This window comes from Triturus cristatus, chromosome 6 (assembly GCF_964204655.1).
Source record: "Triturus cristatus chromosome 6, aTriCri1.1, whole genome shotgun sequence".
Classification (NCBI taxonomy): Eukaryota; Metazoa; Chordata; class Amphibia; order Caudata; family Salamandridae; genus Triturus; species Triturus cristatus.
This window is the reverse complement of record NC_140589.1, coordinates 1850097315-1850115168: the sequence shown is the minus strand read 5'-3', so window position 1 is coordinate 1850115168 and position 17854 is coordinate 1850097315. Positions and strand designations below refer to the sequence as shown.

The window sequence follows — 17854 nt, the reverse complement described above, 5'->3', positions numbered from 1 at the left end:
CTTCAATGGGGCAAGTCGCGGTTAGAAATTACGAGTTTAAGGGCACTTCGGTAGAGTCTACAAGCAAGTCACTTGCAGGGTAAGTAGTTCTAGGGCCAACACCCACAGGAGCACCGTAGTGCTTGAGTTACCTCACCCAGGGAAGCCGGGTGCATATGTGTCTATTGGTGTTGGGTCGCGGCGTCGTTTTCAATGGGAGCCAATGAAGACTTGCGGTTTGTGAAGAAAGAAGAAGTGTCCGGTGGAATCCAAGCCTGGATTCATAAGAAGGAAGACCTGAAAGCAGAGGGGACAATGTTCAAAGTCACTTGGCAGTGACCCAGGGCAAGGAAGATGGAAGCCCACAGTCGTCAGGTGTTTTCAGGTAGTTCACGGGTGTCTTGACTCTTCAGCCACGGGGTCCAGGAGGCGTAGACGACGACCAGGAACTGGATTCGGTGTGTCCCACGAAGTCTGCAGCTTACTGCGGTGTCGGTGACCAGATAGGAGCCAACAAGCCTTGATAACAGCAAGTCTCGTGGAACGGACAAAAAGTCAGCGGTGCAGACCAACAAGGTCTGGGGGACTCACCCAGCGAGGGTAAGTCAGGGCAGGCCTGGAGCAACCAGGGGAGCCCTTTGGAATTGTAGGAAAGTCTTCAGGGGACCCACAAGCCAGCCGGCAAGGGATCACGAAGACGCCTCGGGAGGATCCACTCAACAGGGGCCCGCCGTCACTAGGGACGGGGTAGGCCTCTGTCTTTGGAGGGATTCCTGCTAGAGGCTTGGACCACACGTGGCCCAAAGCACAGGTTTGTAGAACGTTGTGAAGGGGTTGCACTCGAAAATAGTGCACGGTACCCAGGGATTGCAGTTCCTCGTTACTCGTGGGGTCCACTTGCCTCTGCGTCGCTGGGGACTCAGGATGGCCTTAGAGAAGTTAGGAAATCCTCTTCCTGGGCTGCAGGGACTTTGGGCTCCGGCGGGAGCGGTGGAGTTTGCGACCGTTGTGTTGTAAATTAAGGCAGATCGTGATTAAGCATTCACTGAAAACATTAATGTTTCCCTTTATCGTGTTCTCTTCAGTATGTTGGCCGAAGTCTGGACTCCATTTTGTATTGACGTGCTGCCACGTGTTCGCCATGAGGAGAGTCCGACCTCTGTGTTAGTTGCTCTTGTAATCTGCCTAGCAACAGTTTATAAATAGTCCTCTTGTCCATTTGGCGCATGCCCAGAACTGACCACGTCTGTTATAATTAGTTCTGCTTGACCATGTGTTTTCGCGGGCTCAAGGAGTGTGTTAGCTCCGCCCATGTATTGATTTAGAATCGAGAATGACCCTAAATGGTAATGTTCTTTGACTTCATGTGCTATCCACCCACTCATGAGCCCCTCTGTTGTGTATATAAGGGGACTGTGTATGTAAGTTCTTTGTGCTACTCCTTGCAATACTGAAGAGTGTTGTGTGGACTGTAGGACCACCCTTAAGGGTTAATAAACATTGTCTTTGTATTTTGCAGTTTCCGTGCCAACTTCCTTGTAGATTGCGTTACAGAAGAGCGAACCTTTGTCTCTTGCGGGCCTAGCTGGGGCTTGTATTCAACAATTGGCGCCCGTCACGTGGGGCTCATCGGCGACTCGGATGCTCGAAGGACTGGTCGCGACGAAGGTGAGGAATTTGGCCGGGGACGTGATCACTGCCAGCGGCGTCTTAGCCCTGGCATCCCGAGGTTTTTCTTCCTTCCCTTCCGAGCTGACCGTCTGGGTGGCGCCGGTCATCGACTGAGACCTCTTCTGTCGGTCCTGCCGTGAGAGCCGTTTGGGCGATTGTGGAGCTTGGCAGTTGGAACCTGGACTCTTGATTGGTAAGAACCGTTGTACGGTACTTGCCCCGAGTTTTGAAGCCTGGGTTGGCTATTTGAGTTTGATTTGTGATGACTAGTCATATTTTGAATTTGTCTTTGTGAAATATATGCGTTGCAACACATATAGGCAGGTAATGTGGAGAAATTTCTCCGGAGCTGTGTAAACTTGGAACGGCGCAACGATTAAGTGCCATTTTATTTTGATAATATTGCATATTTTGCATTATTTTTAGCATGCCTGCTTTTAGCGCACTCCGTAAGTGGGGTTGCTGCTTTGGAAGCCGGTTGAACCTCGAGGAATCTGCTCCAGCCCCCCCAGAGGGGACTCCTAATAGGGATATGTATGTGAAACATGGTCTTTCTTCCATAATGTACAGCACATTGTGGAGGAAATATACTAGGAAGGATCCTGAGTTGCGATGGCCGTTGTATGGATCATTTGATATGCGTAAGATTGAGTATGTGGAACAGTGTCTGTGTAAGCGTCGTGCTCGTCAGGATATGTTTGAGTGTGTGCGGTTATGGGTGAAGCAAGTGCGTGAGCGAGAGAAACGTGAGAAAGCGCTGTTTGATAAAGAGCAACGAAAGAATGATCATGTGCGAGCAGAAGAAGCGAAGAGTCGGGAGGACAAAGAGCAGGCGGAGAAACACGAGAAAGAGCGTAGGCTCCAAGTTTCGGGTCAATATGTCGTTCGCCAGCCGCTTTATCCTGTCCTTAATAATCCTGATGATGATTTTTATCTACTAGATCGCTCTCCGCCCCCTTATGTTGGCGCATCTGCTCCACGGCCGCAAGATTCTGGCCCAGCCTCGGGTAAGGTAGACACGCGGTCCATGCTATCGGCCGAGAACATGGCTGACCTTCGGAAACTTTCCTTTCGTGCACTCAAGGGCAGGATGTCCATAGAGGACTTATTTCAAACTTGGGGGTCATGGCAAGATAGAGAGGGTGTATTTTTTGTCTCATTTTGCTGACGACGTAATTGCTGCTTTCCGAAAATATTCCGGTGTTTTTGAGCCTGCAGAGGTGACCTCGGAGGTTAAAGCATTACATGACGGTGTTTTTTCTCCCCCTAAGGCTCCAGAGGCGGCTCGACGACTGTTCGCCTTACGGGACGAAGTGCTGGCGCTTAGAGAGAAAGCACGTCACCGAGCTGAGGAGGAGCAGCAGGATTCGGTTGCAGCAGGGGGCCATTCATCCACCTCCCAGTCAGATAAGGATGACATAGTGCATGTTAAACCAATGCGAGAGGCGGCACCTTTGTATGTCCCTCCGAAAGGAGCAGGGACTAGCTCGGACATTAACTCTGCCGATGCTAGGGGATATTTTGTGTATAATTGGGTTTATACTCCATGGCATAGAGCCGATGTTATGGCGTTAAAAAATGCATTACCTGACCCCCGCAAGAATCCAGCGGCCTTCTATGAAGAAGTTGAGGGGGCCTTGAATTCCTGCATTATGACCCTAGCGGATATAGACTTGTTCTTTGGCCTTATTCTACCACCAGACACGTGGCGATCTGTCCGAAAGGTGGATGATATAGTTGCTTTTAAGGCCCGGTGGTCTGACCTTGAGGATGAGGATAGGGAGCGGAAGCCCGCACAGAAACCACCTCAGAGTATTTTAGATCTTCCTGCTGCTATTGTCGCTAAATTAAAAACAATAATCCCTCCTAAAAAGATTGATTGGAATATGTTGGCGGCATGTAAGCAGAAGGTTGATGAGTCAGTGGCAGATTTCTTCACGCGCTTTGAAGAAACGTTCCATGACTTTAGTGGTCAGTCGCTTACCGACGACACAGGCCGCCACCTTTTTGCGGACAAATATGTGGCTAATCTGCTGCCGGCAGTTGCGGCCCGGTTAAAAGCGAGTGAGAGTTCTTGGTCCTCCGCGACACCGACGGCCCTTCTGACCATCGCCCAGTATTATGAGCGTCAGGAGCAAGAGGCGAAGGGCCAGGAGGAGAAGAAATCGAAAGATCTCAAAACAAAAGTAATGTTAGCACAAGTATATGGCCCGCCCCGCCGGGGTAATACTAATAATAGGGGCAGGGGCGGATCTTATGGTCCCCCTTCGGGCCGATCTGATTTGAATAGAAACCAATGTGCGTACTGTAAGCAGTTGGGCCATTGGGCCAGGGAGTGCCCAGCGTTGCATGCTTCGCGGCAGGGGCACACCCCGGGTGGCCAGAGAGGTAGAGGGGGTTTCTCAAACTTTAGAGGAAATTCTAATGATAATGTCCGTTTCGACACTGCGGGGCAGCACCGGGATAGCTCAAATGTGTTCGATCGTCAGCACCAGTATCATGTATCAGACGCCGATCATTCGGGGTATCATGATTCTCAGCATGCATAGGAATGCGTTGGATGGGGGTCTGAAGCAGTTGAGGTGCCGGTCGATCAGACGGGTCCTTATGTATCGGCTGAGGTTTTAGGTTCTACTGATCAGTTCCTAGTGGATACAGGAGCGACACGTAGTGCATTATCTAGGTACCTGGCTCCAGGGGCTCCCCCATCCGGCTCAATGGTTACATCGGTAGGGTTTGACGGTGCGCTCTCCCGCAGCCCTCTTTCGCAGCCCCTTGCATTTCAGGTTGATTGTTTCTCTGCACCCTGTTCGTTTTTGCTTGCCCCGTATACACCGGATAACATTATGGGCCTTGACATGTTAAAACACTTTAGGGCTACGATTCGCTGTTCCCCCGAGGGTGTGAGAGTGATTCTAAATGACAATTACCCCCGATCCGAGCGGATGTGTACGATCTCAGAGGAGGCTTTGTTGGCTACCCTCCCCCGCGCTTTATGGGCGACTTCGGACACGGATGTGGGACAAATGGTGATTCCTCCGGTCCACATTAGTGTTCAGGAGGGGGCGGTGTTACCACGCCTCCCGCAGTATCGCATTTCCCAGGAGGGCGAGGAAGCTCTCATACAGATTGTGCAAGATTTGATCGCAGTAGGAGTAGTGGAAGAGGTTCCCTACAATATCTGTAACAGTCCGATTCTCCCTATTCTGAAAAAGGACACGGATGCCAAGGTCTATCGGTTCATTATTGATTTGAGAGAGGTTAACAAGATCGTGATACCTCAGTACCCGGTGGTTTCTGATATCACGACGTTGCTCACCCTGGTCCCGCCTACGGCGACCGTGTTCTCAGTGATTGATTTGAAAAATGCCTTCTTTTCTATTCCCATCCACCCTGATAGCCGATTTCTCTTTGGGTTCACATTAAACAATAGATCTTATCGCTTTTGTAGAATTCCCCAGGGCTACACAGAAAGCCCTAGTATTTACAGTCAGGCTTTGAAGCGACAGTTGGATTCCTTTGCTTTACTCGAGGGGGTCGCCCTCATTCAATATGTTGATGACATCCTGTTGGCGGCTGACACCCTGGAGTTGTGTGAGAAAAGTACGATAGCCTTACTTTCTTTTTTAGCGTCCCACAATCATAAGGTCTCTAGGAAGAAATTGCAATTCTGTAGACCAAAGGTGACTTATCTGGGTCACCTTTTGTCTAAGGAGGGGCGTGCACTCACACCAGATCGTATCCAAGTAATTTTGGACACACCGAGACCATCCACGCAGAAGGATGTGCGTGCATTTTTGGGTCTTGTTTCTTTTTGTAGACAGTGGATATTGGGGTTTTCACACATAGCTAAGCCATTACTAGCGCTCTTGACAAAAGACACGCCCATCCCGATCCCCTGGTCAGATGAGTGTGACGCTGCTTTCCAGCAACTAAGACAGGCCCTTTGTTCAGCACCAGTGTTAGGGACCCCTGATTATGCAAAACCCTTTTCATTGTATGTGCATGAGAAAGATGGATGTGCATTATCAGTTTTAGTGCAGATGCACGGCGACAAGCAGCGCCCGTGTGCATACTTTTCGGCTGTGCTTGATCCTGTCGCCCGAGCATTACCAGGGTGTTTTCGCTCGGTTGCGGCGACAGCTGTGTCAATACGGCAGAGTGAAGGAATTGTGTTATCCCATAAACTGTTGGTGTTAGTTCCCCATGCTGTTGATGCCCTGCTTAACCAAACAAAGACGCAGCATTTGACCAGTGCCCGTTTAACGGGATATGAGTTGACGCTTTTGGCTCCTCATATTACGTTGAAAAGGTGCGTGACATTAAACCCGGCCACATTGTTGCCATACCCCGAGACCCAGCCGGAGGCGCAGAAAGCGCATGATTGTATTCTTGTGACTGAGGAACAGACAAAGGGTCGTATCGATCTCCAGGATACGCCCTTTTCAGAGGTAGATGGAGAACTATGGGTAGATGGGTCATGTCTGAAGCTACCAGATGGTACGACTTCAGCAGCGTATGCAATTACCACGTTACAAACGATAGTGGAGACAGCACGCATACCACAGAAGTCAGCTCAAGCAGCAGAACTAATAGCGTTAACACGAGCATGTGAGCTCAGTACAGGATTGTGTGTGAATGTTTACACAGACAGCCGCTATGCCTTCGGAGTAGCGCACGATTTCGGCATACTCTGGAAGGAGAGAGGGTTTCTAACGTCACATGGGGTACAGATAATGCATGGGGAGTTAGTTCATAATCTTTTAACTGCATTGACGTACCCGAAGAAAATTGCTATTGTTAAATGTAGCGCCCATAGGAAAGTAGTTGATAAAGTTGGAGAAGGGAATGCGTTAGCAGACCGAGTGGCACGGGAGACTGCGATGCAGCCTGGTGCTACTGCCATGTATGTAGTGAAATCACAGATGGAGAGATGGCGTGATGCAAAGGAAGAAGTGCGAGAAATACAAAGGACCGCTTCTGAAAAGGAGCGGGAGCAATGGGCTAGCGAGGGAGAGTTGGATGACGAGGGTCGTTGGAGAAATAAACAGATGGATAGATGGAAGTTACCCACGGCTTTCGTACAACCTATGGTTCAAATGGCACATGGGCTAGCACATGTTGGAGCTTCCGCAATTGTGAAATTGCTTACCCAAGTCTGGGAGCATCCAGAGATTGCTAGCACAGCAAAGAGGGTGGTACAGACCTGTATGATCTGTCTGAAGTATAACCCAGGGAAAGGCACGCGAACTCCAGCAGGAGGATTTGCGACGCCCACTGCACCCTTTGAGGTTCTGCAGATGGATTACATCCAGCTTGAGCGCTGTAATAATTTGAAGTATGTTCTAGTAGTGGTGTGCGCCTTTAGTAAATGGGTTGAGGCGTACCCTGCGAAAGACAATACTGCGATGACTACAGCGAAGCTATTACTGAAAGAGTTTTTCCCTCGATATGGCGTCTGTAGGCTTCTGTGGAGTGATAATGGCCCTCACTTTGTAGCGGATGTTATAAAGTATGTCTTGAAGGGCCTAGGCATCACTCAGAAGTTCCATGCCGTGTTCCACCCTCAGTCTGCAGGACTGGTCGAGAAGTATAATGGTACACTGAAGCTTAAGATTGCCAAAATTCAAGCTTCAACATCTTTGACTTGGCCAGACGCCTTACCACTGGCATTATTGTCAATTAGGTCGGTGCCACACTCTCGAACCGGCCTTACGCCCTACGAGGTTGTATTTGGACGACCAATGAACATTTGGGGTCCACCAAGGCCTAAGGCTGTGTATGATGTACCTTGTGTGATGATGAGTGATTATCTGGCACAGTTAACGGATAACTTGGTTTCTATTCATCAACAGGTCCGAGAGGCGCTCCCTGATCGCTCTACTGGCGAAGGACATGGTCTGCGGCCCGGAGACCAGGTGATGATCAAGGTCTTCGACAGGTCGAATAGTCTGGAGCCCCGATGGACCGGACCTGAGCAAGTTCTTCTTGCGACGAGGACGGCAGTACGAGTCTCGAACAAGAAGAACTGGATCCATTCCCTGCACTGTCGGAAGGTGCCGCCCGGATTGGTGGAGACTGCCGTGCTGACCGATCAACGAGAAGTCCTGGCAGCAGAGACAGGCCGTGCTGCAAAGCCAAACGAAACTGAGGAGCTCTTTTCGGACCACACGACTTCTGGAGGAAGACGATATCATCTGCGACCAAGGAAGTGAGATCTTTAGTACCGGGACATACTGTCAGAACGGCCCTTGGGTTAGTGAAACGGAGAGCCGCTGTGGCAAGGGGGGGGGATCAGCCCTGCATTAGTGTAGCGACACCCGTCTTGGCCCGTTGGTGAAGAAATCAACCGCTGCCCAAGGGGAAGAGTTCTGACAGACTTTTAGTTTCAGGAAGTTAGTAGGGTATTGTTTCCTTTGACATGGAGAAGAAGAAAATACTTTGTGCGTTGGGGTTCATGCTAACAATAGCTATTGTTGGCATAACAACATGGTTTGTGGAGGAGGCCACTCCAGCCCGAGAGACACTTGTGTTGACGACTCCAGTGCCTGCGGAGCACTACTTTTACACATTGCCATATCAGGAGTTGAAGCATCGACAGTCCTATTTGAACAACACTTTTATCCAGATGCTGCATCATACCCACGTTGCTACGAACGCTACGAACTGTTGGATATGTGGGATGATGCCAGCTCATCAGAAGAAAGGAGGTACGCCATTCATACCACTTCCTTTCTCTCACAATGGCTCTTGTAGAGCATGGTACACTTTGCTGTTTGCAACTCGGAAACCAACAGTGGGACGATTGCTGTTCAGACTTAATAAAGAATGTCATCAGGACGGAAGTGGATACCCACAAGCGAATGGAACAATTTGGGAATGGGAAGAGTACCGACCGGACAATGAATCCATTCCCTATATCTTCACAAACACTAGAGACACTATGGGGAAGGATAAGTTTGTAATCCAAGTGGCACAAGCCCAAGCGGACCTATGTGTCCAGAGTGTGGGTTTTATTCCTGTTGGTGTCAGTGATTGTATAAAGGTATTAAATATTGACGGGCTAAACAACAGCACCTTCCTAGCATCCCATAATACCTATTTTGTATGTGGAAATAAAGGTTATTACCGTTTGCCAGCTGGGTGGTCTGGGGTATGCTATGTATCATTCCTATTACCCCCTGTATTCCTAGCACCTGCATCGTATCACAAAGATCTGAAATTGCTGAATAATGTGACTGTAAACAGATATAAACGTACTTTATCAATTAATGAAGTAGATCAGACGGACACTAGCTTGCAACAGTATATTGATTTCAACTTGGGACTGTTCTTCTTTGTCGGAGCTGCTTTGAATAGTAGAAAGATCCGAAGATTAACGAGAGTGGTGGAAGCTGTGACTAATCAGACCGCTGCTGCTCTTGGGAATCTTACGGAAGAACTACAAATCACCAGAATAGTTGCATTGCAGAATCGTATGGTATTAGATGTGATGTTAGCTGATCGAGGAGGAGCTTGTAAAATTATAGGAAGTAGTTGTTGTGTGTTTATCCCTGATCATACGCCATCCGTTTATAACGCCATCAATAAGTTGCATAAAATAGCCGCCGAAATCCACACGGAAAACGGCACATGGTCCTTTTCTGGATGGTTTTGGGCGTTGGTTACTGCCTGGGGTTGGAAGGTTCTAACTGGCCTCTGTATTATCATAGCAATTCTGTTTTTTCTCTGTATGTGTATTCAATGTGGACCATTATGCTGTTCTGTATGCATTTCATTCTGCATTCCAGATAAGAAAGCTATTGCCGAAGTTGCTCGCCAGAAGGGTCTAGCTAAAGAGGTTAAAGGAATGATGATAATTGATATATACGATGATTATTCCTGGAAGCCGGATGTCTTCAGTAAATGCTGAAAGGGTCGTCTGTTGTAAATTAAGGCAGATCGTGATTAAGCATTCACTGAAAACATTAATGTTTCCCTTTATCGTGTTCTCTTCAGTATGTTGGCCGAAGTCTGGACTCCATTTTGTATTGACGTGCTGCCACGTGTTCGCCATGAGGAGAGTCCGACCTCTGTGTTAGTTGCTCTTGTAATCTGCCTAGCAACAGTTTATAAATAGTCCTCTTGTCCATTTGGCGCATGCCCAGAACTGACCACGTCTGTTATAATTAGTTCTGCTTGACCATGTGTTTTCGCGGGCTCAAGGAGTGTGTTAGCTCCGCCCATGTATTGATTTAGAATCGAGAATGACCCTAAATGGTAATGTTCTTTGACTTCATGTGCTATCCACCCACTCATGAGCCCCTCTGTTGTGTATATAAGGGGACTGTGTATGTAAGTTCTTTGTGCTACTCCTTGCAATACTGAAGAGTGTTGTGTGGACTGTAGGACCACCCTTAAGGGTTAATAAACATTGTCTTTGTATTTTGCAGTTTCCGTGCCAACTTCCTTGTAGATTGCGTTACAGAAGAGCGAACCTTTGTCTCTTGCGGGCCTAGCTGGGGCTTGTATTCAACAGTTGTTGCAAGTTTTTGGTGCCTGCCAAGCAAGGGAGTCACTCCTTGACTCCAAGGGAGATTCTTCAGTCTTCCAGAGGTAGTGGAACGTCGAAGGTCTGGGATTCTTCTTCAGAGCGTCGTCCAGAGGTATCTAGTTTGCAATGGCAAGGGTTCCCTAACTTATGCTAGAAGGAAGGGAGGGAATAGCTCTATGACCCCACCTATGGGAGGGTCAGGGGAGTGGGTGGCTACACCCACTTCCCTTTGTCCAGTTTCGCGCCAGAGCAGGGGCAGGTAGCCCCAGAGCCGGTTTGAACTGGTGTATGCACAAATGAGCCTACTGCTCCCCCAGTGCAGGACTTCAAAGCACTCTAGGAGTGCACCTACCCAGCCCCAATACACTAAACCCTGTCTGGGAGGTGGTCACACCTCCCTCTGACAGGATACCTATTGTTGGGCTTTCTCCACTGCGAGTTTCGGTCATCAGCAGGAGGGCAGCCCAGTGTCTGTGACTGGTGGCATCCATTTTGTGATGCCAGGGCTCTTCAGGATTCTACAGTGTATCCACAGTGGGTATATGTCTATCCCGCTAGAAGGGTGGAACCATACTCCCACACCAGTTACTGGTGTGGGGGTATGATTCCAAAGCGTTTGACACCAAACATGACATGTTTTGATGCAGCCATTCCAAAGTTAGCATTTACCGCGAGGTTATAATGCACTTAAGAGTATATGGTTTGACCGCATTCACAAACAGCCCCAGAGAATGGACTCTGAGGGCTGCAGATGGGCCCTCCTCAGGCAGAGGCACCCCCTCACATGGAAACCAAGCACCCTGCCCTCAGGATTGATGGGGCCTGCCTTGGGGGTGACTGATAGGTTTAAATGTGTGTGCAGGAGAGATATAGTGAACCTATATCTCAGTGAGGAGTGCTAGCACCACCTCACTCAGGCTGCAGTAGCAGGCCTGTGGTGTCAGATTTAGTCTGCTTCCCAGGGGTGGCATAATACATGCTTCAGCCCCTGGTATGCCTGTGAAGTACCTGTGCCCTAGGTACCTAAGGTACCATATACTAGGGACTCATAAGGCACCACAGTATCCAATCACTAGTACACCTAATATGCACTCCACGTCGTTTAGAGAGAACAGAGAGGCTGGGGCCCTGATTAGCAGGGTCCCAGCCAGAAACCAGTGTAAACATCAGACAAAAAGTGGGGGCAACATAAGAGGCAGATCCTACTCTCCTACAGTGTGAAAATGTAAATCTTGCCTGAATCATTTACACATAGTCCATGTAATAATGTGTTAGCAGTCACATACATACCCCAGTATGTTGTCAACCGTTTTACTCCAATATGAATATCTTTCTTGACTGTCTAAACCTTCTTGTGGCCCGGAAACCAAAGAACTTAGGGTTGTACTTTTGAACATTTCCTAAAAGTGCAGCGTCGTTTTCAAACTTGGTAAAGAAAAGTGGGATTTTAGGAGAATAATTAAAGATGTATTGTGTACATGAATATCTTCTCAAGGATGCCCTGTGCTTCCTCTGCGAGAATATCCTGCCACCTGCTAATTAGATGTTTCTGTAATAATTAAGCTAAATTGACTTGTTATTTTCCAGTGAAAGCCCAGGTCAGTTGAAAAGACAATTGTCTTTGATGTTTTCCAATGCTGCCTGCTATTTTGCATTAAACGTTAACTATACTTTAGGTTTCCCCGAGATGGTGATTTTTATTTTTAGCAGTGGTTTATGTCATTGAAAATAAGTTACTTACCTGTAACTGCAGTTATCCAGTACTGGTCTTTCATAGATTCACATGCTTGAATAATTCCCCTTCGTCGAAGTGGGAGTCCCACTGTAGCATAGTCAAGCAGTATGTAAAACCATCATAGGTTATATTGGCACTAGGCCTTCAATTTAATAGCCTGTCATTTTTTTTTAATGTCCAAACTTGAAACTATGTCCAATCAGGTGTCAGCACCCTCTAGAACAATCCCAAGAGAGGCAGAGTCCCTCAGATTTTCACACACAAGTGGGAAAAACCCTAGCTCTAAGGGGAGTCTCTCAGGGGAGGGGGGTGGGTCACATGTGAATCTATTAAAGATACTAATGCTGGATAACTGCAATCACTTATTTTCTTATCCAGTATTGGATATTTCATAGATTCACATGCTTGAATCAGAATAGCAAGCATTATTGTAGGTAATTGAAGTGCCCTTGTTCCTCAAAATCATAGAGCAAACAGTTGGACTGTTTAACACATATAGGGAGGTGTAATCTGTTTGCCACTCTTTCCATGAGGTTATGGAAACCTCCGAAGTCTTCTGGGGGTGAATCAACAGGCTGTTGAGGCGGTGGGGAGGGTGTGGGAATGACAGTCATCCCAGTCATCTAATGGAGGCTGAGGCTCAGGAATATCGCTTTCCTCTGTCGTTATCAGATGACGAAGGATCGTCTCTCCGAGGTGCTGCTATATGGGAAGCAGGTGTCATTCTAGGAGTGGCGGGCACAGGGAAAGGTGCTGGAATAGGAGGGTCACAGTTTGTGGTGATGGTGACCCTGGTTGCTCCGCAGCCCTGGCGTAACGAAACTTGAGGGCCCCCCTGAAAAGTGCAGGTAGGAGCTCCCTCCAGACAATCAAGACGTCTCAGACCACGGTACTGTGCTGGAGAGGGGGGGGGGGGGGCTGGAGCTCAGGGGCACCCCGCCCCGGAGTGGCTGTGGGGGCCTATGTTATGAAACTGCTCCTCAGGAGGGACTGGAAAACGTATCATATAGTCAATGAGCATAGCCTGAAGATCCTGAACTAAGGGTCTGGGCACTAGTACATTATCCTGCCTAGTTGGAGGATCAGGCTAATATCCATAGGGTTCATAATTTCTTAGAGGATGATAATGTTGATCATTATAGTCGGCATCCTGACCCTGGCATCTAACATGGAGCTCCGAAGGGCTGCGAGATGGTCCAAAGGAGCCGTCATTATCAGATTCCTCAAGGTAAGTGGCTGGGAAGCAAAGGTGAGACCTTACTAGGGAAAGTAACCTCAGGACGTATTGTCCTGGATATTTTTGCAATCTTAATCCTCGTTGACGGTGTCGTCGGAAAGTATGTTGTCTTGGCGTCGTAGTCGATGGGACCATCAATGGGGTTATCGTCGACAGTGATGGTGTCTTTGACAGGTATTTGACAGAGGATTTATGCCTCGTCGACAGGTTGGAGTAGGAGGCATGAGGGCGGTCTCCATCTCTTTTAGCAGGTGTAGATGGCACTGAAGAGGCGGTCTCGGAGGAGAATTGTTTTTGCTTCTCCTTTTTCTTAGAGTCCTTAGCCTAATAATGAGTCTTCAAAGATTTTCTGGTCTCCTCAGAAGTTCCTTCATGGGACCTAGCTCCCTTATGAGACCTAGACAATTTGTCACTGTCATCCTCAGAAAATGTTCTCGGAATTTTGGCTTTCTAAATCACAAGAGTAGCCTCCCCTCCTTGTCCTTCAAAGATTTTGAGGAGAAAGTGTGACAGATCTTGCATTCTTCTACCTCATGCTGGGGGATGCAGGCAGTAGAGGAAATCTTTGTGTGTGTAATTCCAAAGTACCCTTTCCTTTCCACAGCTCTTGTGACGGAAAAGGCCTTTTCTGCCAGACATTGTAGCAATAGTAAGGTCTAGAAGTTTTCCTTTCAAAGCAACATGCAGAGAAAATCTGAGGGACTCAGCCTGTCTTGGGAGTGTTCTAACACCTGATTGGTCCTAGTTTCAAGTTTCTTAAAAGGATATTCAATTGAAGGACTAGTGCCATTATAGCCTGTTATGGTTTTACATACTGCTGCAACGATGTGGAATGATTTAAGCATGTGAATCAATGAAAAATCCAATACTGGATAACTGGGGTGTTATAACTGTGTCTGAAAGTCAAATTCTCTTCTAAGACTGTTACTAGGTGCTGATGGTGGAGTTATTTGAAGTGTTCATTAAAATAACAAAACCGGTGTATCAGTAGACCGCATGTTTGCCCCCAAGGGAGTCTCTCTGTACTAGTCACAGATGAAGCATGCTTATTGTTAACCATTTCCATGATATTCATTTTATGGACCTTGGAAGGATGAAAAGCTGATTGGACCCACTGTGACAATGCAGTCAAAAACAGAACCAGGAATGGCTACATTAGTGCACTGAGCCACCATTCCTGGTATCAAAACATCCCATTAAAGTGTGCACAATTAAACATTTTCTTTTTTACTCTCACAAGCCAGAGGATAAGTGAGCAAAAAATATGCGAACCGCACTGGAAGATGCCAGTTCGTTTTCTGCAACTTCCACAAAAGGTGCTATGGGTGAGAATAATCCTGAATATTCTAGTCCATATCCAAAACAGCCTCCTGGACCTCTCGGCCACTTTCGACAGTCTGCCACCACACCCTGCGCACACGCCTCCAAGACGCAGGTATCCAAGACAAAGCCCTGGACTGGATCACCTCCTTCCTCACTTGCAGAACGCAGAGTTCGCCTCCCCCCCTTCAGGTCCAAAGCCACCACAATCACCTGCGGCATACCCCAAGGATCATCCCTCAGCCCGAACCTTTTTAACATGTACATGGCACCGCTCGCCAACATCGTCCGAGCGCACCACCTCAACATCGTCTCATATGACGACGACACTCAGCTGATCCTCTCCCTCACCAAGGACCCGGCCACTGCCAAATGCAACCTACATGAGGTAATGAAGGCCATCGCAGAGTGGATGAAGACTAGCCGGCTGAAACTGAACTCTGACAAGACGGAGGTCCTCATCCTTGGCTCCACCCCCTCCACATGGGACGACTCCTGGTGGCCGGCCACACCGGGAGCTGCCCCAACACCCACCAACCACGCACGCAATCTGGGAGTTATCCTGGACTCAACGCTCTCTATGACCCAGCAAGTCAACACGGTTACCCCCTCCTGCTTCAACACCCTCTGCATGCTCCGCAAGATCTACAGATAGTTCCACACCAAAACCAGAAGAACCGTCACACAAGCACTCATCAGCAGCGGGCTGGACTACGGCAATGCCCTCTACGCAGGAACCACGGCCACACTCCAGAAGAGACTCCAACGCATACAAAACGCCTCCGCACGCCTCATCCTCGGACTCCCTCGCCACAGCCACATCACCACCCGCCTGAGAGATCTGTAATGGCTCCCGGTCAACAAGAGGATCACCTTCAAGCTCCTCATGCACGCTCACAAAGCACTCCACAAAACCGGACCAGCATACCTCAACGAACAACTGTCCTTCTACACCCCGTACCGCCAGCTTTGCTCCGCCGACCTCGCACTCGGCACCGTCCCACGCATCTGCCGAACGACCACCGGCGGAGGATCATTCTCCCACCTTGCCACCAAGGCATGGAACACCCTCCCCATCCACCTGCATCAGACCCAGGACCTGCTGACCTGCAGGAGACGTCTCAAGACCTGGCTGTTCCACCAGTAGCTGCTCCCCCCTCCCACCCCCCCCCCCCCCCCAGCGCCTAGAGACCCTCACAGGTGAGTAGCGCACTCTACAAATGTTTTGATTGATTGAAACATTTGCCATTTGTGGGGTGAGCAATTCTTGGCCTCACTATCCTACAATACTTTTAAAAAAATGACAAGGACAACTGCTGAGAGACACCCACTACAAATATCCACTATTATGAGAGAAGCTCGAAATAAAATATGGGACACAAACAAATACAATAAAGTATTTTGAAAAAATGACTAATACTTGGCAGAAAATATAGAAATTATGACTTTCAACATAAACCAAGTGTAGGAACACTAGAAGGCACTAGATATTGTTGTTATTTAGCACTTGTATACCAAAGATCTGCTATATGTGTGGCATAGCAGTGCTTCTGGGAGTTGCTTGTTCACTTGCCATTTTTAGACATTATGGGCACAGACCTTCAACTTCTAAACTTGACCTATGTGAGTGAGTGCTGAACATTTACTGGGAAAAACCATTTGCTCAAGTTACACTTCATAATTATGTTTACGAAATGACATGTCACAGTCTACAATTCAGTTTACACTTTAAGAGTAGGGATTCATATTCAATACTGCTCAAATAAAAAGAGCTGTGGCTTATTGAAAAAAAAAGTATATCAAATTAAGCTAGGCACAAAATTGGCAGAGATCCAGCTACTAGTGTAACAAAGAGTTTGGCATACATTAAATTAGCTAATCGAAAACCATAAAACTTAAGAGTTTTAGAATGATTGTCCCATTAGCAGCGCTTTCATAATGAAACCTTAATATACGAATATGTTGCATGTTATTCCAGCATAAGACGGGTGTCTGGTCACATGAAGTTTGGCATATTCTACATTCCTTAGTATGATAAACTTAAAGAGATGCACACATTCAATATCCAAACCTTACCTAATCAAACTTTCACAGAGATCTCACAGACAGAATGGAAAGTGTAAAAACCTACCCTGAGCGAACTGTAAAACTCATCCAGGACCAAGCTCATCGAGCGAGTCAGGTTACTGACGTAACTGGTCTCCTCGTTCAGCGCATCTTGGAAGGTTTCAAAATCGGTCATCCACTCAACAGCAAAACTGTGATCAATTATATCAGTCTGTAGATAACAAAATAAAACATGAGGACAAACCATAACGAAACAGGTGTTAAAGCCTTGGCCCCTTGATGATCTAAGAGTGTGCCCCGTTTATCAGAATCTCAACAAATAAGGTGATGGTTTGAATGCTTGAATGGATCTCAGCCACTGATATCAGCCAGGCTACATTCCAGTCCATCGTTTGTCTTCCACCTTGCCAACATAGACAGAGGCTGTCTAATGCAAATAAGTACAAGCTCTGCTCAAGGGAACAGTCCATCTCAAACTGCTAGGGAAGGCCTCCCCTAGAAGGCAACACAAGCAACCCCAGACTACTTTCAGCCTACTTATTGGCCTTGTCGTTGGGGTGTTACTAGAATCCTGTGGCACAGTGAATAAGAGACCCAAGTTTAACCATATCTGTTGCACTTCGGACATTAATTGTGCAAATATGTATTGCATTGTATTCCTCTGCTTCCAAGAATAAAAATTCTCGTTAAGATACGGTTTACCACCCTCTAGGAGACAAGGAGCCTTCACTAAATAAATTAAAATTTTCTGGAACAATTTCTCTCAAGCATCAGTAACTCTTTAAATTCCCTGGAACCCCTCTATAATCTCGGGCAACCCAACTAAACTCTGCAGAAGGCCAACCCAGTTGAAAGAATTACCTCAACCTTTTACTTGCTTAAGAAGGGGTTTTTGCTGATTGACTCCATCCTACCTTTCGACTGGTCTGACCACTACTTCATCCTTTTCTACCTCTCCTCCAAAACATCTCTAACCAAGGTGTAAGTCAGAAAATATGGTTTGAAGACGCTAAACATATCAGTAACAATATGCTTGCTTCAGAAATAAGATCTCAACTACAACCCCTGACTGAGGTGCAATCAGCAACCTGCTTGATTAATTATTACAAGGAAAATTTTGGGTATTATAATGGATAAATTGGCATGCATTAAACTTGAAACAAAAAAATAAAATGTCCTTGCAGTGGTAAAAACAAGGACCTAATGAAGGGAGAAGATAGCTTAGATCACTTGGAAGAAAGAGGAGACAAAATCCCTCAACACAGATTTTGACTATATTTCACAAGGAAATGAGTTATGACAGGAGCAATTT

General features: G+C 47.4%; 1 protein-coding gene across 1 annotated transcript in view; it reads right to left on the bottom strand.

Moving 5' to 3' along the window:
• GPN1 (GPN-loop GTPase 1) overlaps positions 1–17854 on the bottom strand; it is a 107695-nt gene that overhangs the window by 35157 nt on the left and 54684 nt on the right. The window contains exon 9 of the mRNA XM_085613327.1: positions 16607–16753. Within this exon, the coding sequence (XP_085469453.1) occupies positions 16607–16753 (147 nt within the window). The remainder of the gene's footprint in view (positions 1–16606; positions 16754–17854) is intronic.